Source organism: Falco cherrug, chromosome 8 (assembly GCF_023634085.1).
Source record: "Falco cherrug isolate bFalChe1 chromosome 8, bFalChe1.pri, whole genome shotgun sequence".
NCBI lineage: Eukaryota > Metazoa > Chordata > Aves > Falconiformes > Falconidae > Falco > Falco cherrug.
In genome coordinates this window covers 65,219,671-65,238,046 of record NC_073704.1, presented here as the reverse complement: position 1 = coordinate 65,238,046, position 18,376 = coordinate 65,219,671, and the positions used below count along the sequence as shown (strand labels likewise).

Here is an 18,376-nt window from a genome sequence, read left to right as displayed (position 1 = left end):
CAATGTGCAAAGTCAGCTCAATCTGCATACTAACAGGTGCCTGGCAGCTATTAATAAGAAGGATATTGCAGAAACAGTCTTTTTACATATGCTCCCAGTAAGAAAAATGCCTAAAAGAGAAATATCAAATTATTTGTTCCTTGAAGTGAATACTAGAACTAACAGATTCTGGAAGAGCTTCTGAAAACATCCACAATACCTCATGAAAAGGATTGAGGTTGGGATAATTTATAGAACAATAAAAATGAAAAGAGAGGTAAACCTTGGGGAAGATACTGCAATTTTTCAGCTACAAGCCTGCTTACATTTTTAACATTAATACAGCTGATGTAGGATGTGGCAAGTTGTATCAGTGATCTAAAGGAATTACTGGGTTGATTTCTTCATGTATCAAAACTTTCGTGATTTGTTTAAGCTTGAGGACAGGCAAAACCATTGCTATGATGTATCTGCAGCTGCCATATAATAATAATTCTGAGGGGCATCCAGTGACCTTTTTTTAATCAAAGGCACAGATGATTATTTGCTTCACATAAAGAGCCTGGCTCTAAATGGGACCATAACTCCACGCAGGACCAGCTGGGAGTCACACAAAGCCCAAGCAACTCAGTGCTTTGCACTTGAGCTCATGTTGTCTCGTTATACTTCAGAAACAGCTTCAGCTTCCCGCAGAGCTGACATCCTTTCCCCTTGCGACTAGCAAAAACTGCGGCAAGAACTTGACTTTTCCGATCTCCCTGACAAGCTCTGCATTTCCAGGGAGCTCCCTACTGCATCCAGTGTTCTGGGAATTGGGAGAAAGTGCTTCTTCTGAAAAGACTGAATGGTGGCTGTCAAAGCAGCCTTCCCTCTTCTCCAGTGAAACCCAGCTTGCAAAAACGTTAGCAGAAAATGATAGTCTGATTCACTTCAAAATACCCAGTAAAAGCTGCATAAAGAACGTAGGAGACAGGAAACCCTGTAAGGATGTAACTAAAAACGATGTAATTTTAGAATAGAGGAATCTCTACCCTTTCAGAGACACTGAGAATATACTCTAACTTTTCCACATCTCTCTGCAAAGGGTCAGACATTGAGGTACATCCTAGTTCACGATAAAATGACTACTTATGTAGCCCCAAAATCACAGATTACTTATTCTGCTATACACTCCACAGATTCACATTTAGCGTTCCATCATCTCTATTTTCCAGAATTATTTTCTTCCTGTGATTAGAGAAGAATCTCTACAGTGCAAAACCACACACGTTCCCGTTACCTAGTTACCCTTGCAAATAACACATGGGCATGCATGTAATTTAACCAATAATGCTTATAGGAAAAACTGTAAAATGATCATAACCTGCAGGCAACAGATTTATCAAGTTTCATGTACAGCTTTATACGCCAAACAGCTAATTAAACTTAAAAATCACAAACTCCACAAATCTAATGCACAAATATCTGTATATAAATAGGACAAATAAACAGAAACAACAATGAATGAAAAGAAAAGAAACAAAAAGCCAAGACAACAATACATCCTTTTACACTGTGAGTGAATGGGAGCATTTTATAAATGTAAATGGAATCTATGCTTCAGATAATACACCATTATCAATGTTATTTACTATGAAAAGATCAGTGATATAATGGAAGGGATTTTCCAGTAGGATTCTAGCAAAACCATGGGTTCCAGTAAGATCAAATAGACTACTGGATTTGAATATGGATGATATGTGGATTTTGTATTTTTAAATCTTACCTTCCACAGCTCTTTTGAAGAACACTTTGCAGCTGCCACAAGTAAGAACACCGTAATGACACCCAGAGGCCTCATCAGAGCAAACAAGACAAAGCTTGGGAGGTGGTCCCGTAGTTGCTGAGGTTGTGGATGGAGAAGAGCTTACATCTGATCTCATTCCAGGGCTAAAAGAAAAAAAAAAAGTGCAGCATAAAAATACTTTTATTTGAGATCTATGGGATACTGGCAAACATAATATTCATAACATTTGTAACTGCAAGAAACTGATTGCAAGAAATGGTTCACTAGACTAAAACAGTTAATTAACTTTGTAAACAGTAAGTAAGTAGAGCCGTATGGATTCTGAAGTCAAGTTTCTTGCACAATTATCCTAGCCTTTAAAACTGACTCTTAAAACACACTCTTATTCTGCATTGTTTTCATTACTGCCACATTTCCTACACTCTGCATCGAGTCCTACAAGAGCTTCATTTCCAGTATCACTACAGTTTTTTCTACTGAGATACTACCATGTATGAAGCTGTGCAAACTAAGTCATATATTGATACATATTCACAGTAATAAATGATCATTTCAGCCCAGCATTTTAGGAAAAGAATATATATTCTAAATTTTTAGGATATGGTTCTCCTATGTAAACATACAGGCCACCTACAAATAAAGGGTTAGTTCTTTAACAAAAAAAAATAAAATTGTTAGAACAATAAACAATTTATTGTAATCACCTTCCAGCTGCTTCTAACCATAAGGGATGAACCAACAGTGGTTGTGCCGAAGTGCAGAGGGTAATCTTATTCAGCACCTTTAAACTGTACAGCCCTTACCTGACGGACTACCTGCTGAAGGCTACCTCGGCACCTCCTGTCGCATGGCCCATTTTGTTGAGTTCACTTTCACAAAGTTTAAAACTTTTCAAATGCAATTTATATACTGTATGCTTAACTTAAAAGTCATATTCACAGAAAATTCTGTCCAACTGGGTTCCAGACACTTTCCAGATGAAGCTAGAGAATACCACTTTTTTTAAAAGACTTTGGTGCCTTTACTCCTAAACCCTCCAGAAGATCCACGTTCCTGGGGTGGGCTTAACCTTTGTAAGTGGGCTAGCTTTTCCTTTCCTAAAGAAAGTCTGATCAGATTTGGTCACACATTTTAAAAAAAAACCCAAACCAAGAAAAACAAAAAAAACCCCAAACCACAGTCCTCAAACATTCACAAGAACCTTAAAATTCCAGCCCAAATTAAAGCACTTCAGCCACCTGAGAGGCTTTACTTTAGAACAGGTCACCTCCATATGGCCCATCCCCATGAAGCAATTGAAAAATGGCCCGTCTGGCGACTCAGAGGGCTTTTGCTGTTGTGTTTGCTCTTACTGAGAGTTCGATAAGAAAAGCAGCCAAGGAGCAAGAGTCCTACCACTCAAATACAGAGAGATAAAAGTCAAACCAGAATAAACGTGTCAATGAAGTTCACACTTCGACAAATATGGAACCAGAGGTCAGAGAAAAGCAAAAATTACTTGTATTTGGGGGAAAAAAACGCAAGACAGTACAGGCACACAAAGGCCCAAGGTACATGTAGCGCCCCGCCCCCCCCCCCCCCCCCCCTGAAAACAGGATCTGATATGAGCTAGGGGAGAAGGTGACCTGTATCTAAAATAGAGCAGAGAGCTGAGCAGAAAAATAAAAAAAACAGACAAGAACATAGCAACAGCTCAAACATGCTGGAATAGCTGAGGGAAGGTGAAGAGAAGATGACTACCAGAACAAGGGTGGTGGGAAGGCTTCAACAGGAAAGGCTGGAAGCGGGAATGAAGTAGAATGAGTCAACCTTGAGGAAGAAGGGAAGAAAAAAGCCAACCCAGGAAAGAACGTTTCTTTGCAGAAATTGGAAAAGAACTGAAATCCATCACATTGCTCCTTTGTGTTCAGAGAATATTGGTGAAGTGCTGCAACACTTCTACTCTATGACTCTACCAAGTGGCTGACAGCTATCATTAGCCAGTCTGTCAGCTAAAGTGGCAGTTACCAATAGACTGTAATCCTGTTTATGATCCATGTGATGGCTTCTGTATGTTTTCTAATTAAATGATCGTCCTTTAAAGAGCAGAAAGCTATAATAAAATACTAAGGTTGCACAATGCAGCACTCAATATCCAAGTAATGGCAGAATGTAATTCAACTCAGTTACTTTATGTCATGCCCTTAAGAACATACATCCTTAATTACACATTCATCCTAATTTCTACAAAGCACGTCTGTGTCCCTCGGTGCAGCAGTGCTCTAGGAACAAATACCGTAAAGCTGGAAGCTGGCCTTTGCATGGCCCCATCTCCTCTGATGAGGAAATCAGCTGATGGAAGCCAATGGCTATGGGTCTGAAGGAAAAGAAACCTTACAGTTAAGGAAGCTGAGGATTCGTATCTACTTCTGCCTTTTACCACAAAGCTGAGCATGATGGTGTTTGCTTAATACAAACCAGGCTTTTCAGAAATCCTGCCTTCTCAACACACAGCTTGAGATGCAGCACATGCTTTGAAGAAAAGCACGCTACAACCCCAAGCCAACGTCTGCTTGGAGTTGAGGGATGCCCAGCGCCTCTGGCTGAAGACACCCTTCCCCTGCCACACAATGGGAGCTGCTGCAGATGTTCAACACCGACCATGCAAGCATTGCACATTTTGGGTGCTCTGCCTCTTCCAGCAGATCTCAGCTTTACTCTGTATGCAGAGGCAAGGCCTCCATGCCCTCTGGTAGCCCTTGGAGGTGCAGAGCACACCCCCAGGGCTGCCAGAGCGCCCCACCAGGCACCCCAGCCTGCTGTGCGATGCACGTTGCCGCGGGCACGGGGCTACAGCACCCACAGCTCCTTGGGAGCTCCACTCAGAGTTCGATGGAATCCAGGGACGAGAGGGCATTCTCAGGCTTGAGAAACTGTACTTGGTTCTTTGCTCCCTCACAGCTTTCCTGTCTAATTAAGACAAATAATTTTGACTACAAAGCTTTGCTTCCTTTCAGGCAATACATATATTACTTTCTTCCATTGTTTGTTGCAGCATTCCCCCGTTGCCCCCAGCTTACTGATTCATTTGGAAAAAGGAATTAAAATTTTAGTGTCACATGCAATAAAAAAATTTAAAAAAATACAAAATCAACACCTCACAACCAAACAACCCCCCCTGTTAAAACCAGTAATCTCTGGCCAGTCAAAAGCAACTGTAAGTTGCCTCATTTTCTCCAAAGTTTTAGGTGCAGTAGCTCCTTTTCTTGTACTAAAAATCTCAGTTTAAACATTGAAATACAGGCCGGGAGCCTATGATTTTAAATAAGGAATATATAAATTGAGCATACCATTAAAAAGATTAGAGCCAGAAAAAGATGGAAACATCTTTCTATGCATAGTTTTGAAGACAGCCAATTTAGATACAAAAATTAAATTATTTATACCTTATCACTTTCTGACAAAAGCATTTTTAAGGAAGCATTCATTAACTGTCATAGAAACTATGGCAGTGCCAAACATATTCTACTGAAACTTTTCAATCACCTTTAACTTTTAAACAGGGCTCATTTTCTGTACCAGTGCCATAGAAAGTGAAATATGAGAAAGAAAACAGATGATATGACTTACAAAACTAAAAATAAATTATTACATCGATTGATAAAGCAGCAGTCAGCAATCTAATCTGGGCTTCTAGCGTATCTTTTCAGGCCTGGCTATATCAGATAAGGCCAGTATTTACTAACTGTATGGAGAGCTGCCAGACACTGACAGTCCCCTGGTTGTGTACAACACAATTTTGCCTCCCTGAAACATTGAGAACAGGAGGGATTGTAGCACATAGGGACTCCTGCAAGAGCTACAACAACCTAGCTGGAGGTTTAATAAAAATATTTTACCTATAAAGTTACACATAGTAAGACAAACAACCACTTCCTAAGGAAGAGGTAAGGGAGGGAAATTACACTCTGAGATAATATAATAATAAAAAAGTTACCCTTCAGTTATTTGCAGAAATGTTTTTAAACTCAACAAAAACCTGATCAGCTATGATACTTACCTAAATAAAAGTCAAGAAGCATAGATGAGAGAAGAAAAAAATTCCAAATTTTAAGGGTTCTGAATTTGTAAAACTTTAATTAAATTCTATTTTGGGAGACAAGGTGTTATTTGTTTAAGGGTGCTAAGCTCAATTCTAGTTTGCATATAAATAGTTTCTGAAAGTACACGAATTTTTTCTGTTTCAAAGACACATTTATTGTTCCCAGTCAAGGAAATGTATGGGGGCAAAATGGAAAGACTTAAAAGAAGATGCAGCCACAGTAATGTTCTGTATAGAAGCCAATTTGTTTAACCAAAGCCATTTCTGTGTTAATCATTTACCAGAGACTTTCAAACCAGGCTCAAGGTTCAAACTTGAAAGTCGGGTATGGTGACTATGGTGGTGGGAAGCTTTCCTTTCTTGGGGTCCCCGTCCACTGTGGGTCACGTCACCCTTCTGCCGAGGCTGGCAGCCAGGGCCCAGGGGGACGCTCACCGGGGAGGGGTGGGTGAGGCTATTACAGCTGGGATATCAGATACAGATGGCCATCAAACTCACAGCTCTCCAGACAGCTATAAACATCTGAGCAGAAAGATGTGGCAGAGAAAGTTACTCGCTCCTCTGAAGAAACCTTCCTCCAGTGTAGTTGTTCAGTACTGAAGAAAACATTTGCTTTTTCCTTTCTTCTTTCTTTGTTGTGAAGAGCATAAAACCTCCCCAACACAGAACTCCCATATGCTGAACCTAGTAACACTATAATATTATTTTAAAAATATACTACTTTCCAGTTACTTTACATTATTAAATGAGAAAAACTCCTAGTGTGATAATGAAGAGAGGAACACTGTCAGTAACTACAACTACTAGTCACTTACAGTCTACAACTTGCAACTCTACCAGCACGTGAAAGCTTAGAACAATCAGCCTTGATCACATTTTGTCTGAACAGTGGCCAGCCCTAACACAGTTCTCTTGAAGGGTAAATTCTTTTAAAACACATGAATTTAATTAGCACCAATAGCAAGTAACACACGTGCAGTGAGAACTCTGTTAGCAGTTTAAAAGCTAACTGCATTTAAGGAAAACAGCTGCAAGCTGCACAACAGGAGAGACAGCATCTTCAGGAAACCTGTGGGGCTGCCAGACAAAGCAGCAGCTGTCAGATTAGTAATTTTCACCTTTAAAAAAAAAAGGGGGGGGGGGGGGGGAGGGGGATCTACCCTGAAGAAAAGTTCAGGGTAAACACATAATACAAGTTGGTTTTTTTCATATGTACAGATAGCTATGGTATTCCCTGGTGCTACTGCAAATTACAGAAACAGAACACTTGCAACTGGCTCCTGAAAACCTGCAAGAAAATGCTATTCATGTCCAAGTGCCAACTCCAAGGAAAGAACTGGATGCAGTACATCTAGGGTGGGAAGGAACAGCTCAGAATTTCACCTCATTTATTATGACTAGTCTTTTAATAAGACTATTCATTTTGCTCCGACTTCAAATCTAATGCTTCAAACATATGAGTTGCATTCACTCATGATATGCCCAGACCACAAAATACTGCACACTGTTAAGTCCTGGTCCTCCAGTATGTCTCATTAGTATTGAACTAACATAGTCTTAAAAGTGAGTTAGTTGTGATACTACTTAGATAATAGTAAAGAAACGATTTTTAATGTCACTGCCATCTGGGCCTCATTCTGATCTTCTAGCAATGAGAACAATGTAAACACTCAGCTGCGTACACTAACTGATTGCATTTTTACAGTTGCTTACTTCTTTATTAACTGGAGAAACTGCTAGGTATGTTTATACCCTCTTAAACACGAAAATAGTTTTCAGTTCAGGCAGGAAAAAAAATTAAAACAAGCCTATTGACACTATACTTGTCATTACAATATTAAAATAAAATTTAAAAAAAGCCAATTGAAAATAACTTCAAATATGCATTTTGCTGAGAACCTAAACCACTGGTTATGATGGTCTCTTCTGTCTCTGTAAGGCACTTGCTTATGCTTGAAGAGACTGAAGGCTGCTCAGAACTGAGGTTTTCCTGCCGGGCTGCCTGCAGCCCCGGGCAGGCGCACACGCGCAGCCCCTGGTCTGGCCGGCTGCCACCCAGGCTGCGCACCGCTCGGCTGCTGTCAGCGGCACTCAGCACACGCCGGTCTTGCCAAAGTCAAAGGTGTCTCGGGGGGCGCACTCAAACATTCCTGCTGACTGCACAAAACACCCACAAACCGAACAAAGCAGCCCTCCAAATAACTCCTATACAGAACCTACCTATTCTGAAGTTTCCTTTCCTGTTTTGTATTTAAAACAGAGAACTGAATTGCTTTAGGAAACGTGCTGTTCTTGATTACAAGCATGTCCCCAGTGAAGAAATAATAAATTAAAAAATCTACTACGGATTACATTATTTAGCCAAAGCCAGCAAGTCAAAGCACCCAGTATTACTGTACTCAGAGGGGCTATAAGCCCCCTCGAGAGCCAAGATGATTAACACCATTTCCTTTACCACACACTCAGATAAATACTCTACCATGACTTGATAAACCAGGAAACCAGGTTTTGAACTAATGGTCTAGTTTTCTGCACATGCCTATAACACAATCAAGATAACACCAACACGAGGAAAGTGTCACCTAGAAAGGCCACGGCCTAATTTGCTTCATTGCTGGATCCAGAGTGCGTGGCAGAGTAACACATTTTAGTATCAGATTAGCAGGTACCATCGTGCCTTCTCCTGGCACTGTCTCCACATCAGGATACATACTATCGCTAATTTACAATGGAGTACTAGCATTCTAATTCACTGAAAAAATTAAGGGAAAATTAAAATTTGAAATTCCTAAAGCAGCAAAGTCTCATAATTAGTCTCTCTATCTGGAGAACACCACACATTTTACCATCCCTTCAATACAACTAAAGCAGACTGTAGGATTCATTGTTTTGTGGTCACCTCAAACACCATAAGTGTTTTTGCTTGTGTTTCCAACAGCTTAGGTACATTATAATAAGGACATTGATCAAAGTATCTGGACTGAGTGCAGAACAAATAAGTTACTTCAGTTCACACCAATAAAAGGATTTACATACATCCGTTATAAAGTATTTTCTGTATAAAAATACATTTAGTATTGGCAAACAAAATAAATTGGGATGAACAACTTTCTGAAGTATTGCTGTACTGAGCCAGTCAAACCATGTGCTGGTGAGGTTCTGATCCCTGTACAGTCCCAAGGTCTTAAGAAGAACCTGAATTGGAAACCTAAGCCCTATTCTCCATAAGTATATGAAGAAATAATATTCAATAATAACCCCAGTATACACAAGGTTTCAATGTACAGGAAACACTGGCCCTTCCCTGGCTGCTCCAGGTGCAGCCCTCCAGCCCCGAGCTCCACTGGGAAGCGGGCAGCATGGCAGGTGGCTGGCAGGGAAGGGGCACACACCACCCACCCCCCCTCCTGCCGACACAGGAGCGTTGTACACCCCCCATGCGCTCACTGGCAGTCTGCCCCTCTGGAGCAGTATGTACTTGTTTAGCAGAGCTTCAATGGCAAACACATGCTGTTGAGAACAGGCTTCCTGGGGAGCTCGCGCTTCACTCCCGTTAAGCAGAGGCAGGAGGGACTATCATTTGAAGCACTGTTGTTTCATTTCTCATAAATTATACTCTATTAAGTAAAAATAAACTCTGAGAGCTCAGGCAAATACCAGTAGCATGTTAACAGAATAGTAATTTGCAATAGTGCAAGGGAAGTAAAAGCCACCATCTTAAATAGCACAGGTTCCCTATGGGCATCGGGCCCTTTCACCTCTCTCTCAAAGCCTGCACCATGTTTATCCCCAAACCTGGGGACGAGTGTCCTACTACAGGTGCCTCAGCACTTGCTTTAATAACATGCCAGTGCCTGGCAGGCTCAGAGAAGCCTCCAGCAGCTCCAGAGCCACAGCCCCCAAAGACACCCCTTCTCCCCGCTCTGAAATGGCGTCTGCTACCATTTTAGAGCTCACACAGGAGTGAGAAAGAAGCACTAATGCAAGTGAGCGATGCAACTTTTTTTTCCCCTTTTGGATACTCTCCAGAACGTAAAGGTTTCAAGGGCACAGGCAAGGCTTTCTTGGAATGGATAAATGGTAATTGATGTTGCAGCTGCAACCTTAGCTAGGGCTCTTGGGACTTCAAATGTACTACAGCCCTAAAGTATTTATGACCAGAATATGATAATTAAATTATATGTTCTAAACCTTTACATTTATTACAGTGCTCCAGTAAAGCAGCCAAAAAGTCATACCTTCAAGGGTAGGACTTAATTTCTGTATGAATCAGTTTATGTATATTTTCCAAAGAGAGGGGTGGGTGGGGGGTGTGGGTTGGAGTTTTTTGGATTTTTTTTTTTTTTAATTTTACTGTGCATCCTTGCTTCCTTAAATAGAGATAGCAAAAAAAACCCCAACCACCAACAAAACCACCAACAAAAGCCAAAAAGACAGAAGCCAGTACTTTTATACCTCAATAGAAAAAAAAAATCATCCTGGGCCATCCTAATTCTTTATGCTTTGCTGGATAAGAAAATATGCATTTCATCTACATATATTTACAGACAGGTTGTGGATTATCTGAAAACTTGACTTTCAAGAACTCAAGTCTTGCAGATACATCCCACTTTACATGCATACGTACGCACTCTGCATTTACAAACCAAGTAGCAAGAAGGTGTTTCTGCAAGGACAGACACTAATTAGAAAGGCTGCAAGACTAAGATGAACTCAAAGCTCAAAAATCTAATGAGAGTTAGATTGATAATTTTATTTTATTTTTTTCATTTTAAGCACAACACATGAAACGTTCCTAGGCCATTCAACCTCTGAATGCAGCAAGCACTGCTTCCAATCCCAGCAGCCACAGAGGTATGTTTTACCTGTGTGACACCTTCTTGGAAGCAGTTTCTTAGTTTCCTGAACCTTTCAAAATAATCAAGAGCCAATGCACCCATCAAAAATCTATTATCTTACCATAGGTCCTTTAACATATTAATTTCATTTGCTAGCACACTGAATTCAACAAGACAGCAGAATTTCTGCACAGAGATATTCTGTTGTTACTAGAACAGACCCATGAGCTTACATCAGTCTCAGAATTTCAGCTTACCCTATACAGTCAGCATATATCAGAAAAGTATTTCACTCCTTAGCACAGCACCCTTAACGCTGTACCAGAGGAACTGAACTTATAATATTAAACACGATTTGTTCCATTAATGACCTCAGTGTGAGCTATGTACATTACTCTGGTTGTCTTAATGTGAATGCTTGTGTCAATCACAGGACAGCAGCTGCAGGCTGCCAACATGATGTTGGTAGGAAAGAAGGCAAGAGACATCTGGAAAGCTCACTCTAACGTACATGGAAAAATATTAATGGTACTGTAGAAATGCAGTAAAAGATTAAACTAAACTGCAATGGTCACAGAACAGGTGTTTTAAAAGCTGCAGGATAATCCTTGCATAGTCAAATTGAGTCATAAAACTATAAATAAATTTAGACTGGTAATTAGAAAGTTAATTTCTGCTATTCTGAATAAAAATAAAAGATCAAGACTCTTCTGCTGCCACTGTAACCCTCTAACAGTCATCTGGACATTGATTTTTATGAATGCGTACATACAGACTTGAATTCAACACAGTTTCTGCTTTTATCAGCACTGCATCATTATATTCTGCTTTGCCGAAAAAAGTAACGGTTAAAAGAAATATAAATCAATACACACAGATAAGAAAGCAGAAATAAAACCTTAGCTCTGAGGAGGAAGAGGAGGAAGAAGAAGAGAGAAAGATGGAAACAGGGCAAGAGAAGCAGAATGGAATGTTTCTTCCTTAATTCTTTCCACAGACCTTCAAGGAAACTCCGTTTAAAAGTGGAACTGATACTAAAAGTCAAGATGGTAAATTCTTCAGTGCACAAACTCCATTTCTTTGTCGGTCAGTATGATGCCTTGCACTATGTATTTCACCCCTGGCATAGGCTTTCCACACTTTTTGTCAATGAAAATAATACTTTCACATGCAGAGTATTTTATTATGGAATATTAACCAAGTGTTGCATTCTGGGCTCTGCTTCAGTGGAAATATATAGAGAAGAGGGATGGGGATGTGTGCCAATTTTAGGTTTTGGCCTCAGACCATTAGATGCGGAGCCAGGATGACTTGGTTGACTGTTAAGTCATAGGTTGGTTCAATTGACATTATTTTACATTTGACTAGTTATTGTTCTTCAAACTTTGAACAGGAGTCCAGAAGCTAAAAGAACTCCAGTGAACCAAAAAGGGGCCAAAGCAGAGTTTAAATGAGATTCTTAAGCAAGAAAAACACTCTCCTTCAATGACATCTACTTCAGCAGAGACAGCTAAAAAACCAAAACCTACCTCATAGTTTAAAAAGTCTGTTACATTATCAAATACCTGTAAAACACAATATTAACTTCAAAATTAAAGTTGAAATTGAAGTTCTGAGATATCCTCCTCCTCTCCCCATTCCTGTAAAGGTGGGAAGGAGAAGCAAACCTTTTCCCCTCCAAAATAAATAAAACAATGAATGAGTACTGTATTTTTAACGTATGTAACAGTAATATATTCCTGAAATGTCAGATTGTCAATGTGCATGCCGTTAACTCACCAACCAATACTCAATCTAAAACTGAAAATGAAAAAAATCAAAACCCAAAAGTTACTGTTTTCAATACTGAAGGTAGACTTCTATTCTGGGTAAGAGAAGTCCATAAATACTATTGTTTTACAAGCATGAAAACCAAACAAAAACATAAAAGCATCCTATCTTGGGTACTTTCCTGGAAAACAAAAATACTTCTGATGATTCTGAGATCTTAGTCACTGAGGAGGATGACTGCAAGATGTTCTTCTCAGTGTTAAAGGCCAGAACTGAGGTTTGGCACCAACTTAGTATAAAGAATTGTGTAAGGTGCTACCTCTGATGCATGTGGATTATGTTCCCCCCTTAGTCATGAGCAATAACTTCACTTGAAAGGGTAAATACTCTTTTTTACCACTTTTGAGAGAGAACAGTAATTATTGCAGGAAATAAAAGAAGCAAATTCAAAATGCTGGGTGACTTAAAAATCAGAAAGGTGCTGAAGGATGAAACACCATGATGGCATGCTACTAAGTTCCACGAGTGAAAGGCAAAGACTTCCCACTCTGAACACTACCCAAAGGTTTTCTTTCATGCTTTACATTTAATTTTTGATACATTTATCCTTCATATCCAGACCTTTGTGTGTACACAACAGCTTAAAACCTAGCAAACCTGTCTAAAAGGTATCACAAAAAGTCTTACAAACCCTTTTAATGTGCCCTTAAAAACACAATTTCATGTCAGCTGGCATCTGACACATTCAATGCAAAGAACATACACGAAACCACTCTTCCCCACACATGAATAGGAAAAGAAGCATGCAATATGCTTGTTTATTGACACAAAATCAGTCATCTAGACTTGAGCAGTATTTTCAGGACAAGCAACAAGTAGTACCATAGACCTGTAAGATGTGTATAGATATTGTATGTAATCTTCATGGCACTTTTAAGTCAACTTTAGTGAATTACCTAGTAGAGTGCAATCATTACTTTTTTTCAACACTGTAAAGCTGTTACAGCTAAAATTTCTGCTATAGCATGCATATGCAGTAGGTTATTATCTGCTTTTATTTCCACTTGGCATCCATGTCACACACAAGACTATCATGATGTTTCATCACATCCCTCCTCTTGTATACTGCCAGACTTTACAAGCATTTCTTGGGTTTTTTTCCTTCCATGATACTTTTAGGTCTTGCCTTCTTTCTCTCTCCTGGATTTCTCATATTATTTTATCCACTTTCCTCTGTCCTCTTCCTCTACCCCTCCCCATCAGATGAAGGAAGCTCTATTCCTTCCTTGCTGAACCTCACAGTTTCCTAACCACATTGTTCATCTCTGCCTCTTTGTATATTTTCTCTTCCTGAGCAGCACTGGGAACCCCTCCCAGATTAAACTCCATCTGTAAACTTCATTAACAGGCTGTTTACCTCTCTCACACGATTATCACGAAGGTGACTAGTCCTAGGTGATAATCCTAGAGTCTGCACACAACCTAACCCCACACCATCTCTTTTCTCTGAGAGCATCTTGGGTAGCTTAAGGACTGCTCTGCACATTGTGCAGTTATTCCAAGTTTGAAACAGTGGGAACTCCCAACATTTTTTCAGAGAAGTATTAAAAACTTTCCTGGTAGGAAACTATGTTTTCTTTTCCTGAATTTCAGTGTTCATTACAACTAGATGCACTCTTTTAAAGGTCCTGATAGTCATTACAAATCTTTTACAACCCATCAGTATCTATCATTATCTTTCAATATCTTTCACTAGCAATTTGGTCACTCAGATTTGCTAGCAGAATAGGTCATGATATCTCAAATACAAAAACATTAATGACTGTCATCATTAAAATATTTCCTTAATGTAGCATATACACTGCATCCAAGTTTTTAAGTCACTCCTGTTTAGTTTACAAAGCCTGTTCTAGTGACAGAGCTGCTGTAGCATTCCTTATGGAAAAATGAAAAGCTATTCACTACTGAACCATGTTATAAGACAGAATTCACTGTACGATGATTGCAGAAGATGCTAGAGATCATTCTACTCATGACCTGAAGAAAACAGGTCTTTAATTCAACTTGTAAAGATCATATATTAGCCACTAGGTCCTTAGTTCCTTACCGAAGCATAATTATAAATGTTAGTCATAAAACACGTATTTTCATCGCTTCTCGTATTTTTCATGAAAGCGGACAATATAAAAGTACTGCTTTCTGAGCTGCAGCTAGGAAGGGGTTCAAAGCACAGAAGGTGCTATAAGAACCTGGGAAGAGCACACAGAAGACTAAAATCTGGCAAAGCCAAAGACACAGGATAGGGAGGAAAAAAAAGGTTTATCAGTAAATTCCTTTAAACATTTATGTGCCTGTCAGATGAACAGTCAATCAATCCATCCTACCTTTTAAAGATATTTACATAAAGCAAAGGTGGGGGAGGGGGGGAGATTAATTTCCATCAGACATTATCAAGAAGACCACACTGCAGTACAACTTTCATTTACCTGACTCCTAGCTTAATATTCAACTTTTTAAGTAGCAAGTACTACAGAAACAAAACAAACCAGCACTCAAACTCCCATGGTGCAGACCCCACAGAAGTGCAGAGACTCACACATGCAGGAACAAGCTTCTTACTCCAAATGACTTACTGCTATAGCTTTAGACAGCTGAGCACACCTCCTAAGACAAAGCCAATGGAGACACAAACATCTCCTGCTCCGATGGACACTCCGGCAGTAGGCAGTGCTCTCCAAGTACACACTGATGCCCTGTGCCTAGGTATGCTAAAGAGATGCATCAAGACCCTTGTGCAATGATCAAGAGAGTACCTGTACCTCTTGCAGCTCCTCAGCTTCAGTTGTCTGAGTCTGGCTTTGGTTTGCAAGTCCATAACATAAACATACAGACTTTAACAGAAAAGGAATGCTGATTCAGAAAGTCTTAATTTTTCAAATAAAAAGCAAATTATAGTGCTTTTCTTTTATATAAAGACAACATTCTGGGTTTAAATAAGCATTCCTTGTATTGCAGTAACAGTAACTTGTACTGTTACCACATCTTCAAGCAAGATGATCAAATGGTTCAGCAAACTTCAATGCTGCATGAGATTCTTTCTCATATGAAAGCTTTTTTACCCTTATAAAGCTTTCCTCAGATTCATGGAGCTTCAGATAAATTAATTCTACAATAAAACATATTTATGAAACAGGAAAGTGGTTAACCTTTGCTTATTTTTAACAGAGGTGGAGACCAAAGCAGCACATAAGCTTCTAGACATGTCAACAAAAACAGGGTTCCAAAACTAAAGGGCAGCCAGGATCAGCCTGGTTCCTCCCTCCAGAGCACCGCGCACTCTCAATCCAGATTCTGGGTAGCCCCTGATAACAGGTAATTACCACAGGACTATTCTTAAAGTGAAGTAAGTAACTGTATGATCAAAGACTTGCATTATTTCCAGTTTATACTAAAAATTATTGGACTATATTGTCTTTGAAGTAACGACCAAGCCCAACATTTCTGTTATGTCACTTACATGTTTCATCGGAGAAACATTAAACAAAGGTCAAATTGACAAACAAGAAAGTTTGGTAACAGGAACAAACTGAACATTGATTGCACACTTAACTCTTTGTTTCAATAAGCTCACCCTAAAGCCTGTGGCTAAACCAATGTTTAAAAAAGGATTAACTTTGCATCAGTTAATGATTGCACATGCAGTACCATGTCATTATACAACGACGTGTAAATTGTGAATCTCTGCTATGCTAGCTAGCCCCTCCAGGAGAAAAGGAGCCTTTGTTTTTAATGGAGTCATCTCTCAGAACACACAGTGTTTTCAGTTTTCACCTTGCCTAGGGAAGTTTCCTCAATCTAATATACTCATGACATCATAATAATGAGATCTAGCTGAGAGAGACAAATGAGATTTCAGAAGTTAAAGTAATATCAGAATCACACAGAATGGATACAGTCTTAATGCTTCACATCAACATATAAAGCACCGACACAGAAAATGAAAAATAAAACCAAGACCTAACACATCCCAAGAATAAAAATTTAAAAAAAAAAATATATTAAAATTAGGGTCAGACATATGGTCCAAATTAATTTCACCTAACTTCAGGAATCAAAGGAGGTACTAATTTTGAAAACATCGCTACAATGAACACTTACCTAGTCAATACAGAGGCACACTTAACAGAAAAGAATAATTCAAGTGTCTCTCCCCTTGACCACCTAATGTAGAAAACTGAACTCTGGATAATTATGCTCTTAGAGACTTCAGCACACCAAAATTTAGATGAGATTAACCAAGGCCTGAATATAAATTATACTCAAATTTATATGAAGAAATTGCTTTCTTAAGCTTCGTATTTTCTTATTTCTGATGCTGAATGCATAATTATTATATATAATTTTTCCTACCCATTATATAGATTTTCCTGTTAACCCCTGTTCTGTTGTTCAAGACATAAGAATTTATTCTCCAAGGTGTTGAGCTACTGTCACTTCCTAGTGGCTTCTAAAGCTATAGATGCCGAGGACTCCCTAGTTCCAGAAGATAAGAAAAGCAAGCACCATGAGAAATGTAATAACTGTCTCTAACTGATAACACTGAAACAACAAAACCACCAACTCCCATTACTTATGCTACTTCTCTATATTTTGGAAGCTGTGGTGTTTCAAAAAGTTTGGATCAGTCACAACTTCAACCATTAAACCACTGCAACAATCATTAAAGAAATAACAAATAGAGCCAAAGGTCCGCAGTTTTTCATCTTGGTTGTAAATGGCTTGAGTGAGGCCAAGAACTGGAGATAAGCAGGCCAGCCTTTTCAAGGAGGGAATGATAAGCGTTTCCCTGTATTGCTTATTCTTGCAATTTTCATCACAACTCTTGCACCATCTGGCACTTTTCCTTTAGTTCTGCTTAAGGGCTTACAATTATGAGAATCTCTTTTCTCAGAAAAATCTATACTGAGCTGAAAATGTAGGCACTGAAGGGTTAAAAACAGCAAAGCAGCATGTCCACTTGAGTATTTTTCAGCATCTCATGATTAACTTGAGCCTCAAACCATGGCACTGGTAGTGTTTTTAGGCTTTAAAAGAAAAACCTGAAATATTTTAAGGATTTCAATAAAGGAGGAAACACATTCCATGGCTCACTGCTAACACCATACAAGAAATTCCAGCTCCAGACTGACAGAGCATGCTGGTAATGGACCACAAGCAGTTAAAAACCAGACTTGAGGCATGTACGTGTGGCTGTGTACGTGTGCACACACCCTAGATATACGTGCAGGTATTTTCCAAACTCTGTGTTATGGGAATATAATGCATGCAGATGCTTGAAGCCCTACAGAGACTCCACGCTGCAGAGCCTGGCAGAGGGCTAATTATGGCCTTAACTGCATCCAGTAATGTGTGTGTGTTCATCTTTAGCTTTCTTCCCCTAACACCTCTAAGGAACTGGAATAAACTGATCTTTACTACTCTCCCAGTGCAGCACCAGCAGCTTCCCTACCCTAGCCGACAGTCACCTGAGAGCACTTTGAAGTCAGAAAGAATGGAATTCATTCCTTTCAGACTGGCTTTTTCTGTTCAGTGTTCTTTAATAAAGTCACCAAGCAAAAAGCATAGTTTTATAAATATTACAGGGACCGTCATTTACAGAAACCAAGGCCTTGAAAAGACCAGAGAAACCACTTGGTAAAATCTTAACTTGATCATGGAGACGGGAAATAGATTGGATACGCCTTAAACTGTTAAAATGGAAAATTAATAATAAAGAAATCCATTCAAGATACTTGGAAACAGTTTCTACTAAGTATTATTGCTTTCAAAAGCAGCCCTTAAATTCAGTCCTGAATTACAGTATGAAAAGAAAGTTTTCTCACACAAGTTTAAAGGTGACCTTCCTCATACCTGTCTTGCATA

General features: G+C 39.3%; 1 protein-coding gene across 2 annotated transcripts in view; it reads right to left on the bottom strand.

Annotated features, from left to right (window-relative positions):
* Positions 1–18,376, bottom strand: part of NR3C1 (nuclear receptor subfamily 3 group C member 1) — a 73,601-nt gene that overhangs the window by 29,127 nt on the left and 26,098 nt on the right. For both annotated transcript variants that reach the window (XM_055717595.1, XM_055717596.1), the window contains one exon: positions 1,745–1,908. In XM_055717595.1, coding sequence (XP_055573570.1) covers positions 1,745–1,908 — 164 coding nt within the window. The remainder of the gene's footprint in view (positions 1–1,744; positions 1,909–18,376) is intronic.